General features: G+C 29.2%; 1 protein-coding gene across 9 annotated transcripts in view; it reads right to left on the reverse strand.

The window, feature by feature from the left end:
* LOC107443336 (dystonin) overlaps positions 1-21,901 on the reverse strand; it is a 289,005-nt gene that overhangs the window by 62,736 nt on the left and 204,368 nt on the right. For all 9 annotated transcript variants that reach the window (XM_043041044.2, XM_043041042.2, XM_043041041.2 and 6 more), the window contains 7 exons: positions 10,970-21,199; positions 8,692-8,838; positions 6,927-7,151; positions 5,324-5,437; positions 4,857-4,940; positions 4,138-4,776; positions 3,837-4,034 (listed from right to left, as the gene is read on the reverse strand). In XM_043041044.2, coding sequence (XP_042896978.1) covers positions 3,837-4,034; positions 4,138-4,776; positions 4,857-4,940; positions 5,324-5,437; positions 6,927-7,151; positions 8,692-8,838; positions 10,970-21,199 — 11,637 coding nt within the window. The remainder of the gene's footprint in view (positions 1-3,836; positions 4,035-4,137; positions 4,777-4,856; positions 4,941-5,323; positions 5,438-6,926; positions 7,152-8,691; positions 8,839-10,969; positions 21,200-21,901) is intronic.

Consider the following 21,901-nt stretch of genomic DNA (forward strand, 5'->3'; position numbering starts at 1 on the left):
CGAATGTTCTATACAGTACCATGAACGTTCACTTGGAATCAGAATTTCCACAATACCTGGGCCTGAAGGTGTGTTGTAGGTAAAAAGGTGTAAAGGTAAAAACAATTTAACCAACCACAGAATATACGAACTATTTTTTTTATGTATGGCAACATTGTCATGAATAAAATGAGACTGAAAAAATTTATAAGATTAAGAATTGAACTTAAGCTATTTAGATAATATTTTTGGCTATCTATTTTTATATAATGTATCTTAAACTCATCAGACTAAAAGAATGTTAATTGTGAATACTTTACAATACTATTTTTTTATTAAAAACTATTAAAATACAGTACAGAACCAGTTATCTGGAAATCAGAAAACCGGAAAACCAAAAAACCGGAACGAAATTCGATTAGTTTTCCCGTCATTTAAAAAAAAAATTTTTTTTTCCTCATAAGATTTTAGGATTTTTCGCTCTTTTTCGAAAGATGTTTACCTTACCATCATTTTGGAAATAATTATTAGTGTATTACTTCATCGTTTTTTCTTCTTTTTAAGATTATTTCCATTTTTTTTCTAAAATATATTTACTACGTTTCATTGTTATTTTTAAAATTATTTTTTACGAATTTCCACTTTTAAAACTACGCATAAATTTTAATTCTTAGGGAAAATACAAAATTTTATACCTGAAAACTACATGTAAAAAATATAGTGATACAGCTAGAATATTTAACTATACTTGCTTTTAAATTATAACTAATTAACAATATTAAATTTTGTTGCACCAAAAAAACATTTACGTATTTGTCTATTAAAGATTGATTTACTAAATTTTAGAAAAGTTCATTAGTTTTCCCTTTTATTTGTTACATTATTACTTAAATTATTACTTTACTTATTAATTTATTTTATTTGTTACCTCATTGAAGTGACTAAATGCTTTGAACATTTTGAAAATACATTTTTACTCATCAACAGCAAAATATTTACAATTATGAATCTAGATATTTTTTACTGATAGTTAGTAAATATGTTCATATAATATTTGTTTCAAATAATTTCTCCTGTTTTGTAAAATCATTTTACCTATAAAAAACTTGTAAATAATTCAAGGGGTCTACTTTCACAAATGCAGGGATGAGAGTAGTCAGAAAGTAAAAAAGTGGAAATCCAAGAATATATATAGTTATATATATTTGTGTGTGATTTTTAATTTTTAAACTTGTAAACCATGTGATTATAAATCCCGATGATTAATTTTTAAAATTATATGAATCACATGCATGATTTTAAACTGAGAGAATATGAATCCCGATATGAGGCTTTTAAATCACGTGAATATGAAATTCTATATCCAATTTAAAAAATGCAAAAATAAAAATTATGATGCGTAATTTTTCGATCACGTAAATACGAATCACTATGCATAACTTTTAAATCGCGCAAATCCGAATCCCAATGTCTAATTTTTAAAGCACGTATAAATACGAAATCGATGTTTGATATTACAACCACAAAAACGAATCACGACATTGAATTTTAAGCTCGCGTGAACACGAATAGCTACATAGGGTTTTAAAAGCGCGTAAAAAAAAATCGCGATATTGGATTCTTACATCTCGTAAATAAGAATCGCAATGTGCGATATTTAATCGCCTGAATAAAAATCACAATGGTCAACTTTTAAATCAGGTAAATACAAAATTCGATGTTTGATAATAAAATGGCGATTTTAAAAATGCACAAATACAAAACGCGATATTAGATTTTTAAATCTCGTAAATAAGAATCGTAATGCACGATATTTAAATAGCGTAAATAAGAATCATAATGCGCATTTTTTAAATCAGGTAAATACGAAAATCGATGATTGATATTAAAATCGCGTGAATGAGAATCGAGATATTTGCAGAGTCTGGACTTGGGATTTCTAAAAGGCTTGTTTGTATTATTTTTGTTTAGACATAATAAATAAAAATTTACAAGATTAATTGAATGAGCAAAAAAATATTTTCCCCGCAAATCCACCTCGATTCTTTTTTTTTTTTCGTTTGCTTTCACACCAGAAAACAGGAAGCAGTGACGTCTGAATTATGAAAATACGAGTTATCCGGTGGACGGACAAAAATACGGAAAATCTTATTTTCCGTGCGTAAAAGCAGAAAAAATAGATAAAATAAGTAAAAATGAGGAAGGGTTAGCAGATATGACGTAGTTTGAATTTTCTGCTTTTCTTTGAAAATCGCAAATAAATATAATTATTTCATTTCAACGACTGAATTTTTTTTTTAAAAAAAAAAGAGGGATATTTATATAAAAAAAAAAACGAAACTTATAGAGAATCGGAGTTTTTGATAAAAAGGCTGAAATTCGAGATATAAGCGAAAATCCGCTAAAAAATTTCATCCCTGTATAAAGGTCAACCAGTTTTATCCCAAGGAAATGATTTTTTGAGAAACTTCAGAGGGAGGAATGAGGACTTCAATACTTTCGCTCCGCGGAAAATTAAATTCTTATAATTATGGAAAATGAAAATATTTTAATCTGCGCGAAATTTTTTTCCCCGCGGAAATTAGCTGGAAAAATCTGAAAAAAAGCAGAAATCTTCGGAAGAATCACATCCCTGCAAATGTTATATTGTGTATTTCAATGAATAAATGACAAGTAAAAAATAATTTTTAAATGGAAAACAGAAATAAATCTGTACTTCATTATTGCTTTTTGAAATGTTTATATTCCTAGAACACTTGTCATGTTTTAATTTTTTTTTGCATTTTTTTAATAGATTTTTTAAAATATAAAATACATTATTGATTTATTGTGCCACCATCTGTGGACTATATAAAAAAAAACACCACTCAGAATAAAGTTAAAATTCAGTTGATTTAATAGTCTATATATTAATAGAAAATTAAAAATAAATTTTTGTGCCTTCAAAAAGAAGTAATGGCCAGGGAGAATTTCTCTTTTCTTAGAAGTTTTATCAGTTATCACAAAATGAAAGAATAATTTACGTTTTTAAGTCCGTAAATTCTCTATTAACTATAAAATTATTGTTTTGTTCCAACATAATAAAAAAATATTTCTCCTACAATATTGCCTTAAAAATTATTTGGACATGCCTTTTTTTAGGAATTTTGTCACTTTATACTATGGAATAGAAAAGCTAACAAAAAAACAGCGCTATATTGTATTTAGCCATCAAAAATCATCATTCCATATGATAATGAGGATACTGCACAATAGTGAGAAACCAGTGGAGTTTCTTGCCAAGAAACAGTTCCCAGGAAGTTTGTGGAGTATAAAAAGGTACCTCCCTTGACGTGACGTCATTTCCAGGTTTCATTCCAGGGAGCTTATGGTAGGATACCAGGGGTTAATGTCTAAATGTAAAAATATTTTTAGTTTGACATTTATCATTTTAAAATATTTGTTCATGAACAGTGGTAGTTTCATGTATCAGAAGAGCTTTTATGTAAAAATAATTTAGAACTTCTTTCAAAAGGTACAAAAATTATAAATTAACTATAATTTTCACTGCTTTACCTTATTCAACCATCTTTTTTTCATAATACAAAAATGCAGCTGAATAAGGATTTTCGATTTAAAATTAAATAGAAAATATTTTTTTAAATAAAAGTATGCATAACGGAAAATATACAACTTTTTAAGTGTGGGCTTTTATAATTCAAAGGATTGGAATTTGAGGTCTTAAACCACTCCAAAACAATTTATTTATTAAGAAACTGTGAACTGTTTATGACACAGCTGCTTAATTTGACTATATTTCTAATAATGCTGATTGGATATGAAGTCATTTATTATTTAAGTTAGAAAATAAAGTATACCTCTTCTAACAAAGTAAATCGTTTTGAAACAGTCTCAAATAATTTTTGAAATCGTTGTGATACATCATTCAGCTTATTTGTAACTTTCTTTGCAACATTAGGATTAGCATCAATGGATTCATTTGCCCTTGCCATAAGCATGTCAATACTTTGTTTCTGATTACTGATGTCAGATTTTAAAATTTTGCATTCTTGAACCTAAAAAAAATATTATTTTATTATTTCTTTATAAAAATAATACTTTAAAATTTTAATAACAATATAAACTAATAATTTAAAACAATATATAAATATATTTTACCTGTTGCTCCAATTTTTCAACTAATAAACTAATAGGCTTGTTATGTGCTTTTACCGAAGACTCAACTTCCATCAACCACTTGGAAATTCTTTCTAATCCAGCTTGAAAGTCTTGAGAATGTATAAGAGCAGTTTGTAGTTCTTTAATACGATTAGCTATCTGATCACAAAGTTCTGAATAGTTTTCTTGAAGTGAACTAATGGAAGATTCTATAGATTTTGTTTCTGTGGGTGCAATATTACAATTTTCCAAAGTATCAGTAAGATTTTTAACGGATTGATATACATTTTCAATTAATCTACTTTGTCCCACAACTTCCATGTTAATAACCTTAATTTTATCCAATTGATTTTGTAAAGCAGAAGGCTCATCAGCAAGAGGCTCAGAAATTGCAGATTTAGCTGATTTCCTTACTTCAGTAATCCATGATTTAGCTTTCTCAACAGTTTCACTGTATAAACGATACTTATTTAAAACTAAAGTATAATTATCAGTAAGCTTATTCACTTCATTTAAGAACGTATGAAAAACTGATGTTATCTCTTGTACTTCTGATTTTACTTCACTCTCTCCAGCAGGGATAGAAGGCAATTTTTGAGGCAAGTTAGAACGAAGAGTATTTAAAGCTTTTAAATAATCCTGTAAACAAAGAAAGATGTAAAAATAAGAAATCATTTACGTTGAAAAACGTTTAACTTAAACTTTAAAAATGTGCTTACTTGGGATTCATTAGCAAATTTTTGAGCTGCCATAGTAATGAATCTGAGGTCTGCCTGGTGAGCAATAACATCACTGGAGAAGGACTAGAAATAAAATAATGAAAGTAGAAATTAATGAATCTTTCTAAAATTTATACTTTAATACTCATAAAGAAATTGAGTTGAATAAGAGGTCTGCTTTTTGAACAATAACATCATCTAAGGACTTAATAATGGAGTAAAATAATGGAGATAGATTTTAATATATCATTCTAAAAATAAAATAGGTTAATCTTTAAATATTGCACACTTATATCCCAATAAAATAAATAACACAATTACATCCAAATGTTTTAAATTAGCAGTAAAGAAAATCATGGAATTGTAACAAGTTTAGTATTTATCCAAGCAAATAGCGTTTTTTTCTGTATATATAGATTTATATCCAAAGTTTACTAAAAGTATATTTAAATAAAGACTATTCTTACCCTAACAAGTTCAGATTTTTTTTCAAGTTGACTAAGAGCACCCATGGACGATTCAATAACATTAAATTGACGCCTGGATTGATTAAGCCATTCTACTAGTGATTTCATTTCAGTCTGAAAAAAAATTTAAAAATTTATTACACAGACATCAATATTGCTTAGCCAATATATATATATATATATGTACTGAGGTGACAAAAGTAATGGGATAGCAATATGAAAATATACAGATGGCCGTAGTATGACATACAAAATGTATACATGAGTAGTGCACAGGCAGGACTTTTATTTGTATTCAAGTTATTCATGTGAGGATGCTTCTGATGTAATCATGACCACAAGACAAGAATTAACTGACTTTGAACATGGAATGGCAGTAGGAGCACGAAGCATGGGACATTCCATTTCGGAAATTGTGAGGGAATTCAACATTTCTAGATTTGCAATGCCAAGACCATGCCAAGAATACCTAATTTCAGGCACCATGTTACCTCCCACCATCGTTATCCTCCCACCATGGATAACGTAGTGGCCCACTGTTAGCACTTAATACCTGAGATCATCGCTGTGTGCGTAGAATTGTCAGTGCTAATAGACAAATAACATTGTTTGAAATAACAGCAAGCATCAATGTGGAATGTGAAATAGACGCGACCTAATCAAACAAAACTATATGGAGAGAAAAAACTAAATTCCCCCGTTTTTTTTTGGTTTTTAAAATTATTTTCGTTCCAACTGATGCAAACCAATTTGAATGATGATGCAAAATTTTTTAAGGGTGGTGTTTTCTACACTAGGGAGCGCTGCAAGCTCTTGACTGCCTATACTTCCGGGTTATTGTTTTTGGCATGTTTTGAAGCCATTTGGCTTACAATGTGATAATTGTGTTTTGAGAATGATGTTACCTGTTAATGAATCATCATTTGAAGATCGGTCATTTCAAAACGCAAAAATTGTCATTTGAAAAAAGAATCATTATAAAACACTTCTTACCTTGCTAACACTATATAAAGTTCGAAATTTAAACCTATACGATAATTTGTAAAATGAACTTATTCTCGCTACTCGAAGAATGTTAACACTAACCTATGATGGTGCACGGTTTGCACCAGTTAGAAACAGTAATAAACAAGTTAAAAGAGGTTAAATCAGAACTGCCAAAAAAATCAAGTTCTTTCAAAGTCTAGTGTCACCGTTTTTAACAGGACATCAATAAACAACTAAACAAATTAATTTTCACCTCAAACTCTCCAGAATTACTTAATATCATTAATATCTTATGAAATACATCAGATTTGAGTTCAGAAATTATACAATTTTTTTCCTTTTATTAAAAACAAAATTATTTGTTTAAAAATATCACCTCGCAGAATAAGCTGTAGTAAGCAGCTGTATACTTTCTGACCGGAAATAGAGAAGGTCAAGAGATCTAGATTGTTGTTGTTTACATTTATATTGAAAACACTATCCATTATAATATACAAAAAAAAAAGATATTTAAAAAAATCTAAAATCAAACAAACATATATTTAATTGTAGATAACCTTTCTAAATACAACTTGTTAAAAGAATATGTATAAAGTTTATAAAAACTATAAATTACCTTAAATTTTAGAAGTTCATCATATGCTGCTACTAAACGCCTCAAAAGTCTGTCACTGTCATTTAACAAAGAATCATAATGTCTTTTCAAGGATATTAAATTTTTTTGAAGATTATTAATTTCTTCTTTTGTCAGAATTTCTAATCCTCTTTGAGCTAGCTGTCTCATTTGGTCAAGACAGGTATTTACCAACATTTGTTGACTTTCTAATTGCTCTTTTAGAACCTATATTTAAAAAGAAAGAATTTAAACCCAGGAAAATACTAAAAAGATTAATAATCTGAAATGACTTTGTAGCAAAACATATCAACAAGAAAGCCTCAAACTATTTTTAGCTTTTTATTTTTTTAACTGTTGTGTGTAAGATAATATTGTAAGCCTCATATATATTATAAGACTATTGTAATATTGTAAGACTATTGAGAGCCTCAATATCAAGACCAGTGCAAGCCTCACATACATTTCTAAACTTTAATAAATTTCTGCAGAAATAAATATTTAGTTATAATTAATATATATTAACTGGCATAAATATAACTGATTAACTGAATATAAACATTAACTGGTAGCAAATTCTACAGATATTCTTTACCAGCTGAGCTATTTATCAGTTATTGACCACCTATAATGTTGTGCACCAAAACTGTTTATAGTCATACATCCCACAAAATAATTTGCACTAAATTTTAAAATTGCCGGAAAAAACTACATTTTATCTTGGTAGGTATATTTTGTGACACCTTATATTAGCTTTACATGATCACTCTCATTTACATAAAAAGAATTAGATAGAACCACAATAACTGGTCTAAACTTTCCATCTCACATCTTTATTAATTTTCTTTTACATTATCAAGATATTTTCTGATTGAATTCAGTTAGAAAAACCCTTTCATCATTTTTTTATAAATTCATAAACATTTCTATTTAAGAAAATATTAAAATTTTCATATATTAATTTGAAAGAATGTTTTTTTTTTTGTGTTTTTATAGTCAACTTTAAGGTTTTGCTCAATTATATAATTACATTAATAAATAAATTTGTGAGCTTAGATATGCATGCAAATTATATTTTGTAAAACAATTGTTAATTTTATGGACAATAACCAATTATCTTTCTTTAGTTTTTCAACTTACATACATCTAAACAAGATACAATTTTATTACAACACTTCTTTTTAAATCAAATTAATTAAAATCATTTTTGGAAATTTAATTTAAAGTTTTAGTTAACATACTAATAGCATATATAGATAATATATTAAATCCTTCCTAAATCTTATGAGTATTAATTTCAATCAATAACTTTACTTTCAATATAATTAAAAAATGTTTAAACTTTTTAAAACCTTGTTGAAGAAAAATAAACTAATTTCCAAGTAAAGAAACGGTTAAATTTGTGCTATACATTAATAAAACTAAACAACATAAAAAGAGCACAAAAAATACCATATAAACAGATAAACTACGTTTGACTCTATGATTAAGAACCTTCTTCAGTGTCAAAACATAGAATGAAAAACAGAATCTTTTATCCTTTTCCACACTATTTTTTATTCCCCATTAAGATACTGACAAAGAATCTTCATTAAAATACCAAAATTATAGTAAAATGTTAATGTGTGGCATTATTTGCACTCTCCTCATATTGTTCAATATATTGTTTATACTCAAACAGCAATATTAGAAGAAAGTCCGTTTGCAGTATAATTGTTATTGAGAATACAGTAAAGTATAAGCAAATCATGAATTGAATATTACTTACTTTAACAGTAGCAATTTGATGTTGCAAACCAGGAATAGTTTCTTGGATCACACCAAGTTCAGCCAATTTTAATTCTATATCTTTCATCCATGATTCTAGTTTCACAGCATTTTCTTCACACACTTGGTAATTTCCTTGAACTGCCGCCTTGCAGAAAATTTTATTTGGAAAAAAATTTTATTTTCTAGCTAACAAGTTTATTACAAGGTAAATATAAATGAATGCATCAAGATTGACTTACTAAATTTAAGTATAGATTATAGTATACAGTGCTGATGTTTAATAGTTAATTCACACTTAAATTAGAATTAGTGGTTAATGGTTTGTTTAATGCCAAATATGCATATTGAATAAACATTAGAAGCAGTAAATACTGAGAAAAATATTTGTTAAGGTGTAAGTCAGTTTTGCTAGTAAAGATAATATTCAGATATGCATTGAATATAACTGGGGAATTTTGAAGGTATAATACAGGAACAGCAGACCCTTTCGAATAAGGAAAAACAACTTTTTAGATACAAGTTGATATATTTTTCTTTTGTTGATCTCAAATCTCAATAGTATATTTTTTTTAAAGTACTCACAAATAAACTGTTTGAAATCAGCAAATATATATACAAAAAAGGTTTGTATTTGACAAGTACTTTATACAAAATAAAGATAAAAAAAGTTTATGGATTATTTTTGAAATTCATTAAGCATAATAACGCAAATAAATTTTTTTCCAATTTAATACAGAACAAATAATATACTCATGAAAAAGGTATAAAAAAACTTTTTTTCAATTCTCCTGAAACATACAGCTATTTCTTTTTATAAAAACACACACTTACCATAGAAAATAATTAAATATTCAGTTGAATTAAAATATCTCAAATTAAAATGAAAGCATTTTGAATTTTGGACATGGGGAAATGATATAAACTGCTTAATCAAAATGAAACATATCTGAATAAAAAAAATTCAATTTCTAAGAATATTTGTTGATAAAAAGTTCAAATAGTGAAGATTAAAAAAAAATAATAAATCACATTATGAAATAAGCTACAGCATTTTCAAATTTATCACAAAAATAAGTTCACTTTTTTTACATAAAGAATTGAAAGCAAAACATATTTTGCAAGGAACTGTTCTCTGTTTTCTTTCATGTTATTAAAACATTAAGTTATGTTAATAATATCTATTTCAAAATAAAATTACGTCAAATAATAATAATACGATAGGTGTAAATATTAGATTTTTTCACAACAGCATTTCAATTTAACTTAGTACTATTTACAAAATCTGAGATAGTTTAAGAGTAAAAATTCACATCTTCTTATCACATACTACTTACAGTTAGCAAGGCTAGTTTAAATCCATAGCCAGTAGTGGTTTACAATTTAAAAACCAATATAATTATAGGAAAATTATTTCAAATAAAATATATTCATCTGAGTACAAACTTCTTAAATTTGTGGTGTGAAGTTTTAATATTACATTTATTCTGTATCAGTTTAAAATTTGAATAAAAATTTTTAGTAACTACCATGATTAATAAATGAAATTTGCACATCAAGCTCTAAAAGATTTTAGACTGTCAATGCTTATTAATTGCTTTAGGTTTAAAAGTAGTAAACAAACTTATTAATTTTTCCAATTAGTAGGTGTAATACATTACTTCATATTTTTAGCGAGAAGGTTTCTTTAAATGAACTAATTTTAAATATTGATATGCAAGAAAATAATCATCAAATTTCTTTGGGTAAATGAATATTTTACCTAAAAGACTCAGCAGAACACGCAACTTATACATATAATTATACTTTTTCAGAAGTGAAATCTTGGCAATATAACCTTAACAAAGAGATAAACACACGAGAGGGTAAATTGTCCAAAAAAGCCCGGTTGCAACCTATCATATAGTAGAGAAAGCCTCTGTACAATTAGAAAAAAAGGAAATGACTTTGCATGAGATCCATAAAAATTTTGCAGAAGTTCTATAAAATTTTTAATAATCATTAATCATATGATTGTATTGCATCGTCATTTTGTTTTTCTAAGTTTGATTATAGTTATGTCTTAGTTGGATCAATCAGATAACCTTCAGATTAAGACTAGATTTCTTTTTTATTTACCTTGAATAAATAGAACATTTTAAATTCAGAAATAAAAATAAGATATCATTTGGGAAAAAAACAGCATATAAAATTACATAAAACATAAATCAGGAAATAGTGCTAGAAAATCCTATGGTGCTCAGAAAGTAAAAAAAATCAAACAAAACAATAATACTTACTGCTGTAATTTCACCTGGAACTTTATCTGACTCATCACCCAATCTGAATTCTTTTTTATCCAAAATAGTTGCAGAATCTGAAGGGGAGATCTCACTTAGCAACATTTTTTGTTTTTCTGTAATATTATAGCTCAAGCCAGTTTCAACAACATCAGACTTCTGGCCTTCAAATGGAGTAGTAGAGGTTTGCAAGTTGTCCTTATCACTAATATAATGTTCAACATCTGGGGGAAATTTTGGTATTTCAAAATGCTCTGGATCTGTTTCACTTGAACTAGATAAATGAACTACTTTGGAAGAACTAGATATTGTTAAATTATTGAAGAATTCTGGAGTTTCTTTAGTTGCACAAACAATTTTGCCAGTTTGTGACACTTTTAATTCCTTGAAATCTGATTTCATAAAATCATCAGTTCTTTTTTCTGATAAAATATTATCATTTGAGACTATTAATGAGTCTTCAGGCACTATAATGGAGTTATTTACATCTGGATCTATAGAATGCAAGATGCTATCTGACAACATTTCGATTTCATTCTGAAGTACATCAGAATAAACACATTCTTCTGATACTCCATGAGGAAGATGTTTTATACTCATAGTAGAAGCATTTTCTCTAAATGGTTGTTGAATATTAGAGTGCTGGTCATTGGAATTTGACTCATGAAATGCAAGAGAGCAATCATTTGAAAATGAAGCATTATTACGAGTCGCTGGTAAAGCTATTTTAGAGTCAACAGGCTTGATGAGATTTGAATCCTCACCAGGCAAACTACAATGTTCAAGGAATGTTTTTGTGTCTTGACTTGGAAAAGGATACTCCTCATTTGAACTAGAATCTTTTTTCTGAGAATTCGTTGCATAACTTACATTTTCAAGCTGAGTCAATGTCTCATTATCTTTCTCAATGGTATTTCCAAATGCAGTAACAGAGGAGAAAACTTTAGTAGAAGTCACTGCATTTATTTTATGATTAAAGTTGTCCCTTGTAGAAGAGGTGTTTAAAGTCTCTGATAGAGTGGATGATAAACTGGATGAAACTTCTTCAGGTTTCGTGGTAGTTATATCAACTGAAGATGTAATTTTTGTTTCAGTGAACACATTAGAAGAATAAGACACAGTGGAAGACCTCATACTTTTTAAACTATCAGCTTTGGAAGAAGAAGATATGACACTGTTGATAGAAATATTTTCATTAGCTAAAATTTCCTTTTCTGAACTAGTTTTTATATCTGGTTCATCACATATCTGTTTCTTAAATTCTTTTACAAGTATATTATTACTTTTCTTGCGTAAATCAGTCTCATTGCTTAAGAATTCAAGCTCCTTATTTGGAATGTCTGTTGAACCAGTAAAAGATGACAGACTGCTTTCAACTTTTGACAATTTTACTAAGTTTGCTTTGTTTTCATCTGCAGAAAAACCCTCTTTAATTGCAGTTTCTGTTGACAAATTACTTTTAACAGAAAAAGCAGTCTCATTGGTGGACCAATCAACTTTTTTAATATGAGAAAATGTTTTATCAGTTGTAGTATCCTGTACATTGGAAACATAATCAATTTGTCTTAAATCTTTTTTTGTTGAAGACATTTTATTTTCTGGCAAGTATGAAATTATTGAACCATCATCACCAATTTCATTATAAGAAACTTTGGTCTTTTCGGTAGAAACTGAAACGAATTTCGCATTATCATTGAGAGAAGAAATATTATCAACAGAAGCTTTATGTGTGGATAAACTAATGTCAGTATAATAAGGAGTTTGAGAATCTGATTTTTCAGAAACTTCAGTACGTTGATTATGTTCACTTGACATTATACTGGTTGATTGGTTTGGTTGATCATTGATTGAAGTGATTTTCATAGATGAAGAAACTTTAATTTCTCTTTGTTCAATAAAAGAACCAGGAATGATATTTGAACCTGACAGCAAAGATAAATCTTCTCCAGAATTTGATACTTCTTCTGTAGCAGATAGTTTTCTTTCTGCTATTATTTGTTCACTTTTTGAATTTAATATGACATTGCTCTTATTTTTTAGCTTTTGCAAGTTCTCTTCTGATGGAAAATTACTTTCAGTTGATATTGTTTCAATTGCTTTATAAAGTGGGGATACTAAGTCAGCTGATGTCACTTCTTGAGTTGGCAGCATTAACTGTTCCATCTGACTTTCACAATCCTGTTCAGCTGCTTTACTACTGTGGATGTCTGCATGTCTATCCAATTGAGTCTCATTACTTCTAAATTCTGATTTAGTTTCCTTCCCTTTGTTAATGTCATCATTAGACATTTCTTCTTTAAAATGTATTATCTTATTCTCAGCAACAGATTTTGTTTCTTCATAATGTATTTCACTCTTTATTGACCTTGTTACAGTTGTTTGGTTGACAAATCCACTTTCTCTCACCAATGATTCAGGTATTTTGGTAAATACTTTAGACTCTTTCACAGAAGACACATTTTCTAAGGTGATATTGTCAGAAAATTCTTGGGGTTGTAAATCACTTTCTTTAATGCAAGGCACATTTTCTTTGATGGGTGATTTTGTTTCTTTGGCAAAGGACTGGTCTTTCACTGGTGATCTAACCTCCTTAATGGGAGATTTTTCTTTTACTGGCAATTTTTCCTCTTTAATAGAAGGTTTTTCTTTAACTGGTGATTTTATCCCTTTTATGGGAGTCTTTTCTTTTACAGGAGTTTTTACCTCTTTAATAGGAGACTTATCTTTCACTGGAGATCTTACTTCTGTAATGGGAGTCTTTTCTTTTACAGGAGTTTTTACCTCTTTAATAGGAGACTTATCTTTCACTAGAGACCTTACCTCTGTAATGGGAGACTTTTCTTTGAGTGACATTTTTAGTTCTTTGGTGGGAGACTTGACTTTTGCTGGCAATTTTATATCTTTGACGGGAGACTTCTCTTTCATTGATAATTCAGCTTCATTAATAGAGGATTTTTCTTTGACTGAAGTTTTTATGTCTTTAGTAGGGGATCTTCCTTTTGCATGTGCCTTTGTATCTTTGATAGGTGATGCTTCTTTGACTGGAGACTTTACTTCTTTGATAAGTGATGCTTCTTTGACTGGAGATTTTACTTCTTTGATTGGGGACTTTTCACTGGTTAGTGCTTTTGACTCTTTGATTGGTGATATTGTTTCTTCACTAAATTTTTTTTCATCAATCGGTGACTTGCGGTCATGCACTTGAGATAAAGATTTCTTGTCACAGGAATCTGATTCCCTAAATGTATTTTCCTCAATGATATTTGAATTCACACCTTGCAAGGGTAATTTAGATTCCTTTTCAAAGGTATTGTCATCACTAATTTTTATTTCACTTTCTTCATGACTTAATTTGTTATATTTTCTACCCATTTCTTCTTTCAAAACTAATGATTCAGTTTCATCAACTGAGAAATCATTGTTTAAAGGTGATTTATCTATCTTATGTGACAACCTATCTTCTTTTGTAGAAAATTTACTTTCTACAGATAGTGATAGAGTTGTTTCAGATTTTAACTCATTAAATTCAGGGTTGATATCCATGGGGGATGGCTGAATTCTTTTAATATCTCCTTCCATGTAACTCATTTTATTTTCTGATTTAAAAGATGTACTAGCATCAGCAACAGATGCTAAATTTTTTGAGGGAGATTCAATACTTTTTAATGGAGAAATATTTTCAGCAGATATAATATTTTCATTCTCTTCAGAATTAATTCTTGCAGCATTAGGTTCATTCATTACAACTGCTGGCTTGATATTGGATTTTGTAAGTTGACTTTCTTCATCAGGTATGAAGTTGACACTAGTAAGTGATTCTGTTTCAGTTAGTATATTTAAGACCGAAGGCTTTGTTTCCTTAATTTCAAACTCTTTTTCATTTTGAAGTTCAATTGTATTCTCAATTATTTCATTTTTGGTTTCAGGTAATTTTGTTGGCCATTTACTTTCATTTTCTTGAATATATGATTCGTTTTCTGTATCATCAAGCTCAATTTCAGCAATTATTTGTCCAGTTTCAATGACTGGAAATTCATTGTCTTTGGTTTGAGACAGTAAAGCTGCTACAGTTGTTTCATTTCCTTCAGTTGAATGATATTTTACTTTCTTTTGTAATTCTTCTTCAGTAATTAAAAATTTAGTGTCATCGTTGATCACTTCGACTTCTTGACTTTCAGGCTCTAAAGTTTTTAAAGGTAACTCTCCAGCAGCTAATTTTGTCACATTGGAACTTAGACTACTATTATCTAATGGAAGCTCTGGCTGTCTCAAAGGACTTTCTTTTTCTTCTACATCTGATTTTTCACCAGAACTATTGAAAATATTTTCTTGGATTGATAATTTGGGTTCTTCTAAAGTGTCATTTACCTCAAAAGATAAACTTTCTTGCATAGAAAATTCTTTTTCAGTGACATTTGATTTTGTAGGAATTATTGGTAACTTACGACCTTCATGTTCCTTTAAAAATGATTTTGTCTCCGGTGAAGAAGGTTTTGAAGTCATGACTTGTGGTGAAACATTTTTTGCTCTTGTTTCATCTTTATCTATGCCAGATTCACTTTTATCCGTAGATAGTTTACTTTCATTAACAGACAATATCATTCCAGCTGTCAATAATACTTTTTCGGGGAATGAAAGATCAGCAACAGAAGTTAAAGAATTACCATATTTCTCAAGCATCCTTTCTTTTAGACCTTGATTGCTATCTTCTAGTATTGGTACTTTTTTATTTGAAGATAGTGTCTTTTCTATTTCATAGTTTATGTTTGTGGGTTCAATTTCAGTTGGTTTGAACTGACTATCTTCAGACATTAATTTTCTTTCTTGGGTTGGTGACACTATTTCTCTCAAGTTCATGTCAACAGCTGATAAAATCTCAGAAGATTGGGAATCCACAAGAGGTTCTATTTGCCTCGCAGAAGTAACTTTTTCTGTTGTAATTGTATCCAATATTTTTAAAGGTTGTATCTTTCCTTTTTCTTGGCCTATATTTGCGTCTTCTGATTGCTTTTCTGTCATGACTTGCAAATCCTTGGAGATATTGGAATCTATATCTTTGCATGAAGCATTTTCATCTAGTGTTAACTTTGGTCCAACTGACAATTTATTTTCAGAAGACAAAGATTTCTCTTTTGGTATTTCCAATAAGTCAGCATAGCTATCTCGGCATAAATTTTTATCTTCAGGTGAAAATGGTAATTCATTAGTAGTTTCAGAAATGTGTGGAGATGGAATGTCATTTGATCTATCAGTAGCAGTAACTGTTGAATGAGATTGAACTTTTGATATGATTTCAGACACAGAAGAAACAACAGTTGTTTCAACAATATTTTTACGACTCAGTTGCAAATCTTTATCATCATTAACTGACAAAGGAACAACTTGGTCATAAGCATTCAGTTCATTAACATGAGTTTCAGGATGAATACTAGTATTTTCATTAAATAAGCCTTTCACCCCTCCAATTAATTTTTCAACTTCCGAAATCTGACACAAATTTTCTGTACTATCATTAATATTCTGACTACTTAATGAATTGGGAAGTACAAATAAACTTTCTGTCTCATTCTCATAAAAGGATGAATCTACTTTTTCTGGAATCTGCTGATTAAGTTCCTGTGTATCAGCTTTATTGCTGATTGGAATGATTGTCAATTCATCAGTAATAATTTCACCTGACTTTAATGTGTTGACTTCTAAAAATTCTTCATTTTCACAAACTATTGCTTCAGCTGGGTTGAGTTTAGGACTTATATCTAATTTAACAGGTTGTATTGTTTCAGAAATGTTGGTTAAGTCTTGTTTAGTATTCAAAATGATACTTTGATCTGAATGATTTTTTTCACACTCCTCAAGGGCTTGTGTAGCTTTAAAAGAATTATGTTCTACAGGAGAGATATGATCTGCCTCAGAAATCAAAGGATCCAATGGTAATGAATTAGGACGTAAATTTCTTTCTTTTGGGAATGATGAGATATTTTCTGACAAAGGTTTTTCGGGAATGATACTTTGAGACTGAAATAAATCAGGGTCCTTAATAAAAACAAGCAATCCAAGTTTTGCAGCTTCAATTGGATTAAGATATTCATCATTTGATTTGTTCTTATAAAAACCAGTTTGTGCATTCACAAAGCCATATTTGATAGCATCACTTAAAGTCATAACTTTCTTGCTCTGAACATCATATAATAGTGAATTACAATCAAGAGTTTGGTTATTCACTAATGATTCAAAATCAACAAGATTTCCTGTTTTAGGTTCAGTAAACAAATTTTTACTATCATTATATAGATAAAGGAATGCTTGTGAAAGATCGTAATTCATGCACTTCATTGGTTCAATATCATTGATAGGTTGTAAAAGTTTTATTTTGATTGCTTCTGGTATTGAATAGGATTGATGAGAATTAATATCAAAAAACTCTCCAGTCTCTAAATTCAAATTACTTTTCTTTATAGCACTTTCAGCAGAGTCTTTAGGACTAACAAAATGGCTTAAATTTTGCTTTGAATTATTTAAGCTTTCCTCTGATAAATTCAAATTACGCAATTGACTCAAACTACTAGTAAAAGAAGAGGGTGTAACCAGCCTAGCAGGTTTTGCAACAAGTAACCCAGAATTCATGGCTTCTCTCAAATCGCTGATTTGTTTGGTAACTGGATGTTTAAACGTAAAATTTTTTGGATCAACTAATTTTTGATTTAAAGCATCATCTAACAAGAAATATTCTCTTTGAGGTTGAACTGGAATGATTAAAAGATCACAGTTATCAAATGCTTTGTGCAAAGGGATATCATTATGAGAAGTTGGATGCATGTAAACTTTTGATTGAACATCAATATAACCGTATTGTAAGGCAGTAGGAAATGTAAATGAAAGAAGTGGTGGACTTTTAGGCAATGTCTGCTTAGCTTTAAACATATTTAGACGCACTCCTTCAACAATATTTATATTTGTTGAAGATGATATCTCACCAGATTTAGGATTAATCTTTTTCTCTTGAATAGCTTCCAAAATTGTCATAGAATCTGAAGTAATAGGATCTATAAAGGTAGAATAAGGATTTAGAATATCACAAATTATTGCTTCATCAACATCAAGTTCAATTCCATTATCTGGATGAATAATTTTATGTGAGGTTTCACTAAGTAGTCCTTGATAAAAAGCTTCATCCATACTTAATGATCTTGCTAAAGGTACGATTATATTTCCAGTATCCTTATCTATTAGTCCTTGTTGAAGAGCTTCCTCCAGCATTATCATTTTACCTTTACGGAAATCAGGAATTTTAATCAAATGATTATGACATTTTGCAATGCTAAGGAAATCACTATTATTGCAAGATGAGTGTTTAGGAAATAGCTTAGTCAAAGTTTCAGCTGTTTCTTGATCAATAAAACCTTCAGCAACTGCATCATTAGGAGTTAGAGATCGTTTAGGAACTTTTTGTAATATTACTTCTCTGTGAGGTGTGGAGGTAAAATTTAGAGCATCATTTAAACAAAAATATGTTTCAGGAGCGTTGACATGATGATCCAACGAATGTAAAGAAGTATCATGAACCTGCACATTTTTATTATCACAGCTTTCAAATGAAGGAATGGAAGTAATTGTGGTCAGTTTCCATGCACTTTCAGATTCTTCAAAAGATTTAGTTGATTGTTTATAACTATTTTGATTCAATATTTTTGTATTAAAACTATCATCACAAAAAGTTATCAAATTTTGTTCAATAGCTTCATGCATTGAAATCCATTTCCCAGTCTTTGTATTGTAACTTCCAGTATTATCTAAAATTTTCATTTCTAATGCATGATCTAAAGTTACTGTTTCATTTGATTTTGGAACAAGAACAACGGCAGATTTGGGGTTTATTATTTCCATTTTAACAGTTTCTTCAAAAGAAACCAAACGATCTGTACCAGGCACAGTAAATAAACCTGATTTTACGTCAAATAAGTCTTTACATATTGCATCACTGAAATTCCAACCATCTGGTGGCAATTCTAAAACATCTATTTTTTCATGTATTTTATCTTCTGGAGTAGTAATAAGACTCAAAGAATCTTGATTTATTTTTGAGGATTCATTTAAAGTTCTGCAAAACGATGGTGCTAACTCCCTATCAACACCTGTCAAATTTTTATCAAGATTAGTTTTTATGCCGGAAATATTTACTTTCATGTGTTTCTCACATATTTCTTTATTCGCATTTGTTTCAGCCTCTGGGGCATGCAAGTTCTTTTGTGAACTAATGGAATAATCATGTGCATTTGAATTTGAATGCATTGTTCTTTCATTGCTTTGAGAAGGATCCAACAACTGAGACACATCATTTTCAGTATTCAAAGGTTCATCAGTTTTCAGCGAGTATTTTTCTTCATAAACATGCTTTTCAATCCTTTGAACAACATTAGCAGAAGTAAGAGTAATGTTCAATAGCCCTTTCAGTAAAGCAGCTCCATCTGGTGTTATTATATCATTATTCACAGCAGTTTGAAGGGAAATAGGTTCTTTTGACACTGGATCCATTAGCTTCCCTGAGTTAGAATCTATGTAGCCATGCTTACAACAATCTATGAGATTTAAGTCCTTATCACCAGCTTTTACTCCAATAGGCTTACAAAGTAAATCATAAATTTGAGGTTTAATTAATTCTTTGGAAGCAGCATTTTCTAAAGAAATGTGTTCATTTGAGGATTTGTTTACATATAATTCCTGGTTTAAATCTATAACACCAGTATTAATAGCATCATTAAAACTAATGAACTCATTTGCATCGTTTTGAATACTTTCTATATCAAATATACTTTTTTGAGACACAGTGGCTATAAAGCCCTCATTCACAGCTGATGGCAATTCTATTTCACGATTTGATTCAGTGTCTACAAAACTACAGTTCGGCAATATTATTCCTCTATTCAGTGCTTCAGGCAAAGATACGAACTCTCGAGAAAGAGTATCCATGACACAATTAGTTTCACACTCTAATATTCCTTGAGACATGGCTTCTAAAATACTTAAAGTTTTGCCACTGATAGGATTAGTTATGTTTTGTTTAGTAAATAATGATAAATCTGATGCTTCTTTCAGGCTTAAAGGTTTCCATATATAATTGCATTTTCTAGCTGCTTTGAAAGAACTCATTTCTGAAGTCTTTGTATTCATAAATTTACCACAGTGTGAATTCACAATACCCTTTTTCACAGCTTCAGAGAGTGGGATAAGTTTTTCAGCAGCAACGTCATATACTTCTAAAGTATTTTTTAACAATAAACCTTTTAAAAGAGCTTCTTCAACAGAAAACTGTTCTCCAGACTCAGAGTCAATGATTAAACCATCTTCATTATTAATGAAATCATGGTCAATTGCTTTTGCTAGAGAGAATCCATGTTTATCTGGCTTTGGAGATTCCATATTTATGTAACCTTTTTTAATAGCATTTCTCAAGTCAATTGGAGTATCAGTAATAGGCTCACGGAAAACACCAGTTTTAGGATCAATAAATTCTTTTTGTATTGCCTCAGTTAGAGTTAAATTTGTTGTCTTAACTAGCTTCATATCAATCAATGTCTTTATCCCAGATTTTTTTACCATGCCAGTGTGAAAAGCTTCTGTTAAACTAATAGGTTTACAATCACAAGGATTTAAAAGTGTATCTTCCCTAATATCATAAGCATTCTTTTGTATTGCTTTAATCAGTGATAATTCAGTTTTGGTTTCAGGCAAATAAATACCACATTTACTAAGTAGCTTATCATGAATGGTTTTATCCAAAAATCCTTCAGAAACAGCTTCTGAAAAAGACATTATATGACCTGTTTTGAAATCAGTTATGCTTTCATTTTCAAAATTAATAACATTCCGATCTACAGCTTCAGTTAAAGTAATTATATCCCCTGTTCTTGAGTCAATAATTCCCCTCATGGTACTAAGAGTGCTCGTACTTTGAAAGATAGGAGAGGTTGATTGAATATCTTTGTAATAAGATAGTTTTAGAGGCATTTCTTTCTTTTCAATATTCATGTTCAAATTGTCTGAAGTATTTTCATGAGGTGGTTCACTTAGGGTTGATATCAAGCCCTGGTTATTTAAGTATTTTACAGATGGTTCATCATCTACTTGAATTTTCTGCTCAATAATGTTTTCCTCATTTGATGATGGTACCTGGGCAATGATAGTTTTAAAGGTCCTCAAAGTTACTGGAACAGCTTGATTGATGTATTGCCACTATTAAGAAATTCAGAAAAGGAAAGAATAGGTCAAGTACAGCCCATAGACCAAAAGTATAAAGCATGCATATGAACTTAAAATTCAGATAAAGTAATGATTTTAAAATAAAGTGCAACAAAAGTTAAAAATAAAAATGCAGCAAATTGATTTAAGGGAAAACATAAAAAATGCATAATAATCATAGTATGATATTCCACTAAAGATTTAAAACTTAATATGATGAGCCAGCAAAAAATATCAAAGAACACAATTTGAAGATTTAAAAGGCTGTGAGAAATATTTCATTTAAATATGAGGATTGTGTCATAGATAGTAAGTTTAAGAAAAGTTTTTAAAATTAACAGTTCATATTTAATTTTCTATGTAGTTTCCTTTTACGCTTAGAAACTTATATATTGCCATTATAAATTATATCATAGGTTGTTAAAAAACTTTCTAAGAATTATTAAACAAGTAGGCATAATCAACAAAAGCTGGCAATTTTTCTGTATTCAAATTGGAGAAAATATTCATTCATAAAGCTAGACAAAAATGTTAAAAAAATTTTTTTTTTAAAAAAGCCAAGACATTACGTAACTCTAATTTGTAAATTTTTCAAACTAAAATTTTGTATTAGAAGAAAAATATTTAACTGTAATTTAGACATTAAATAAATTATTAGAAATTTGAATAAGATTAAAACCTTTAATTAATAATACC

Source organism: Parasteatoda tepidariorum, chromosome X2 (genome assembly GCF_043381705.1).
Source record: "Parasteatoda tepidariorum isolate YZ-2023 chromosome X2, CAS_Ptep_4.0, whole genome shotgun sequence".
NCBI lineage: Eukaryota > Metazoa > Arthropoda > Arachnida > Araneae > Theridiidae > Parasteatoda > Parasteatoda tepidariorum.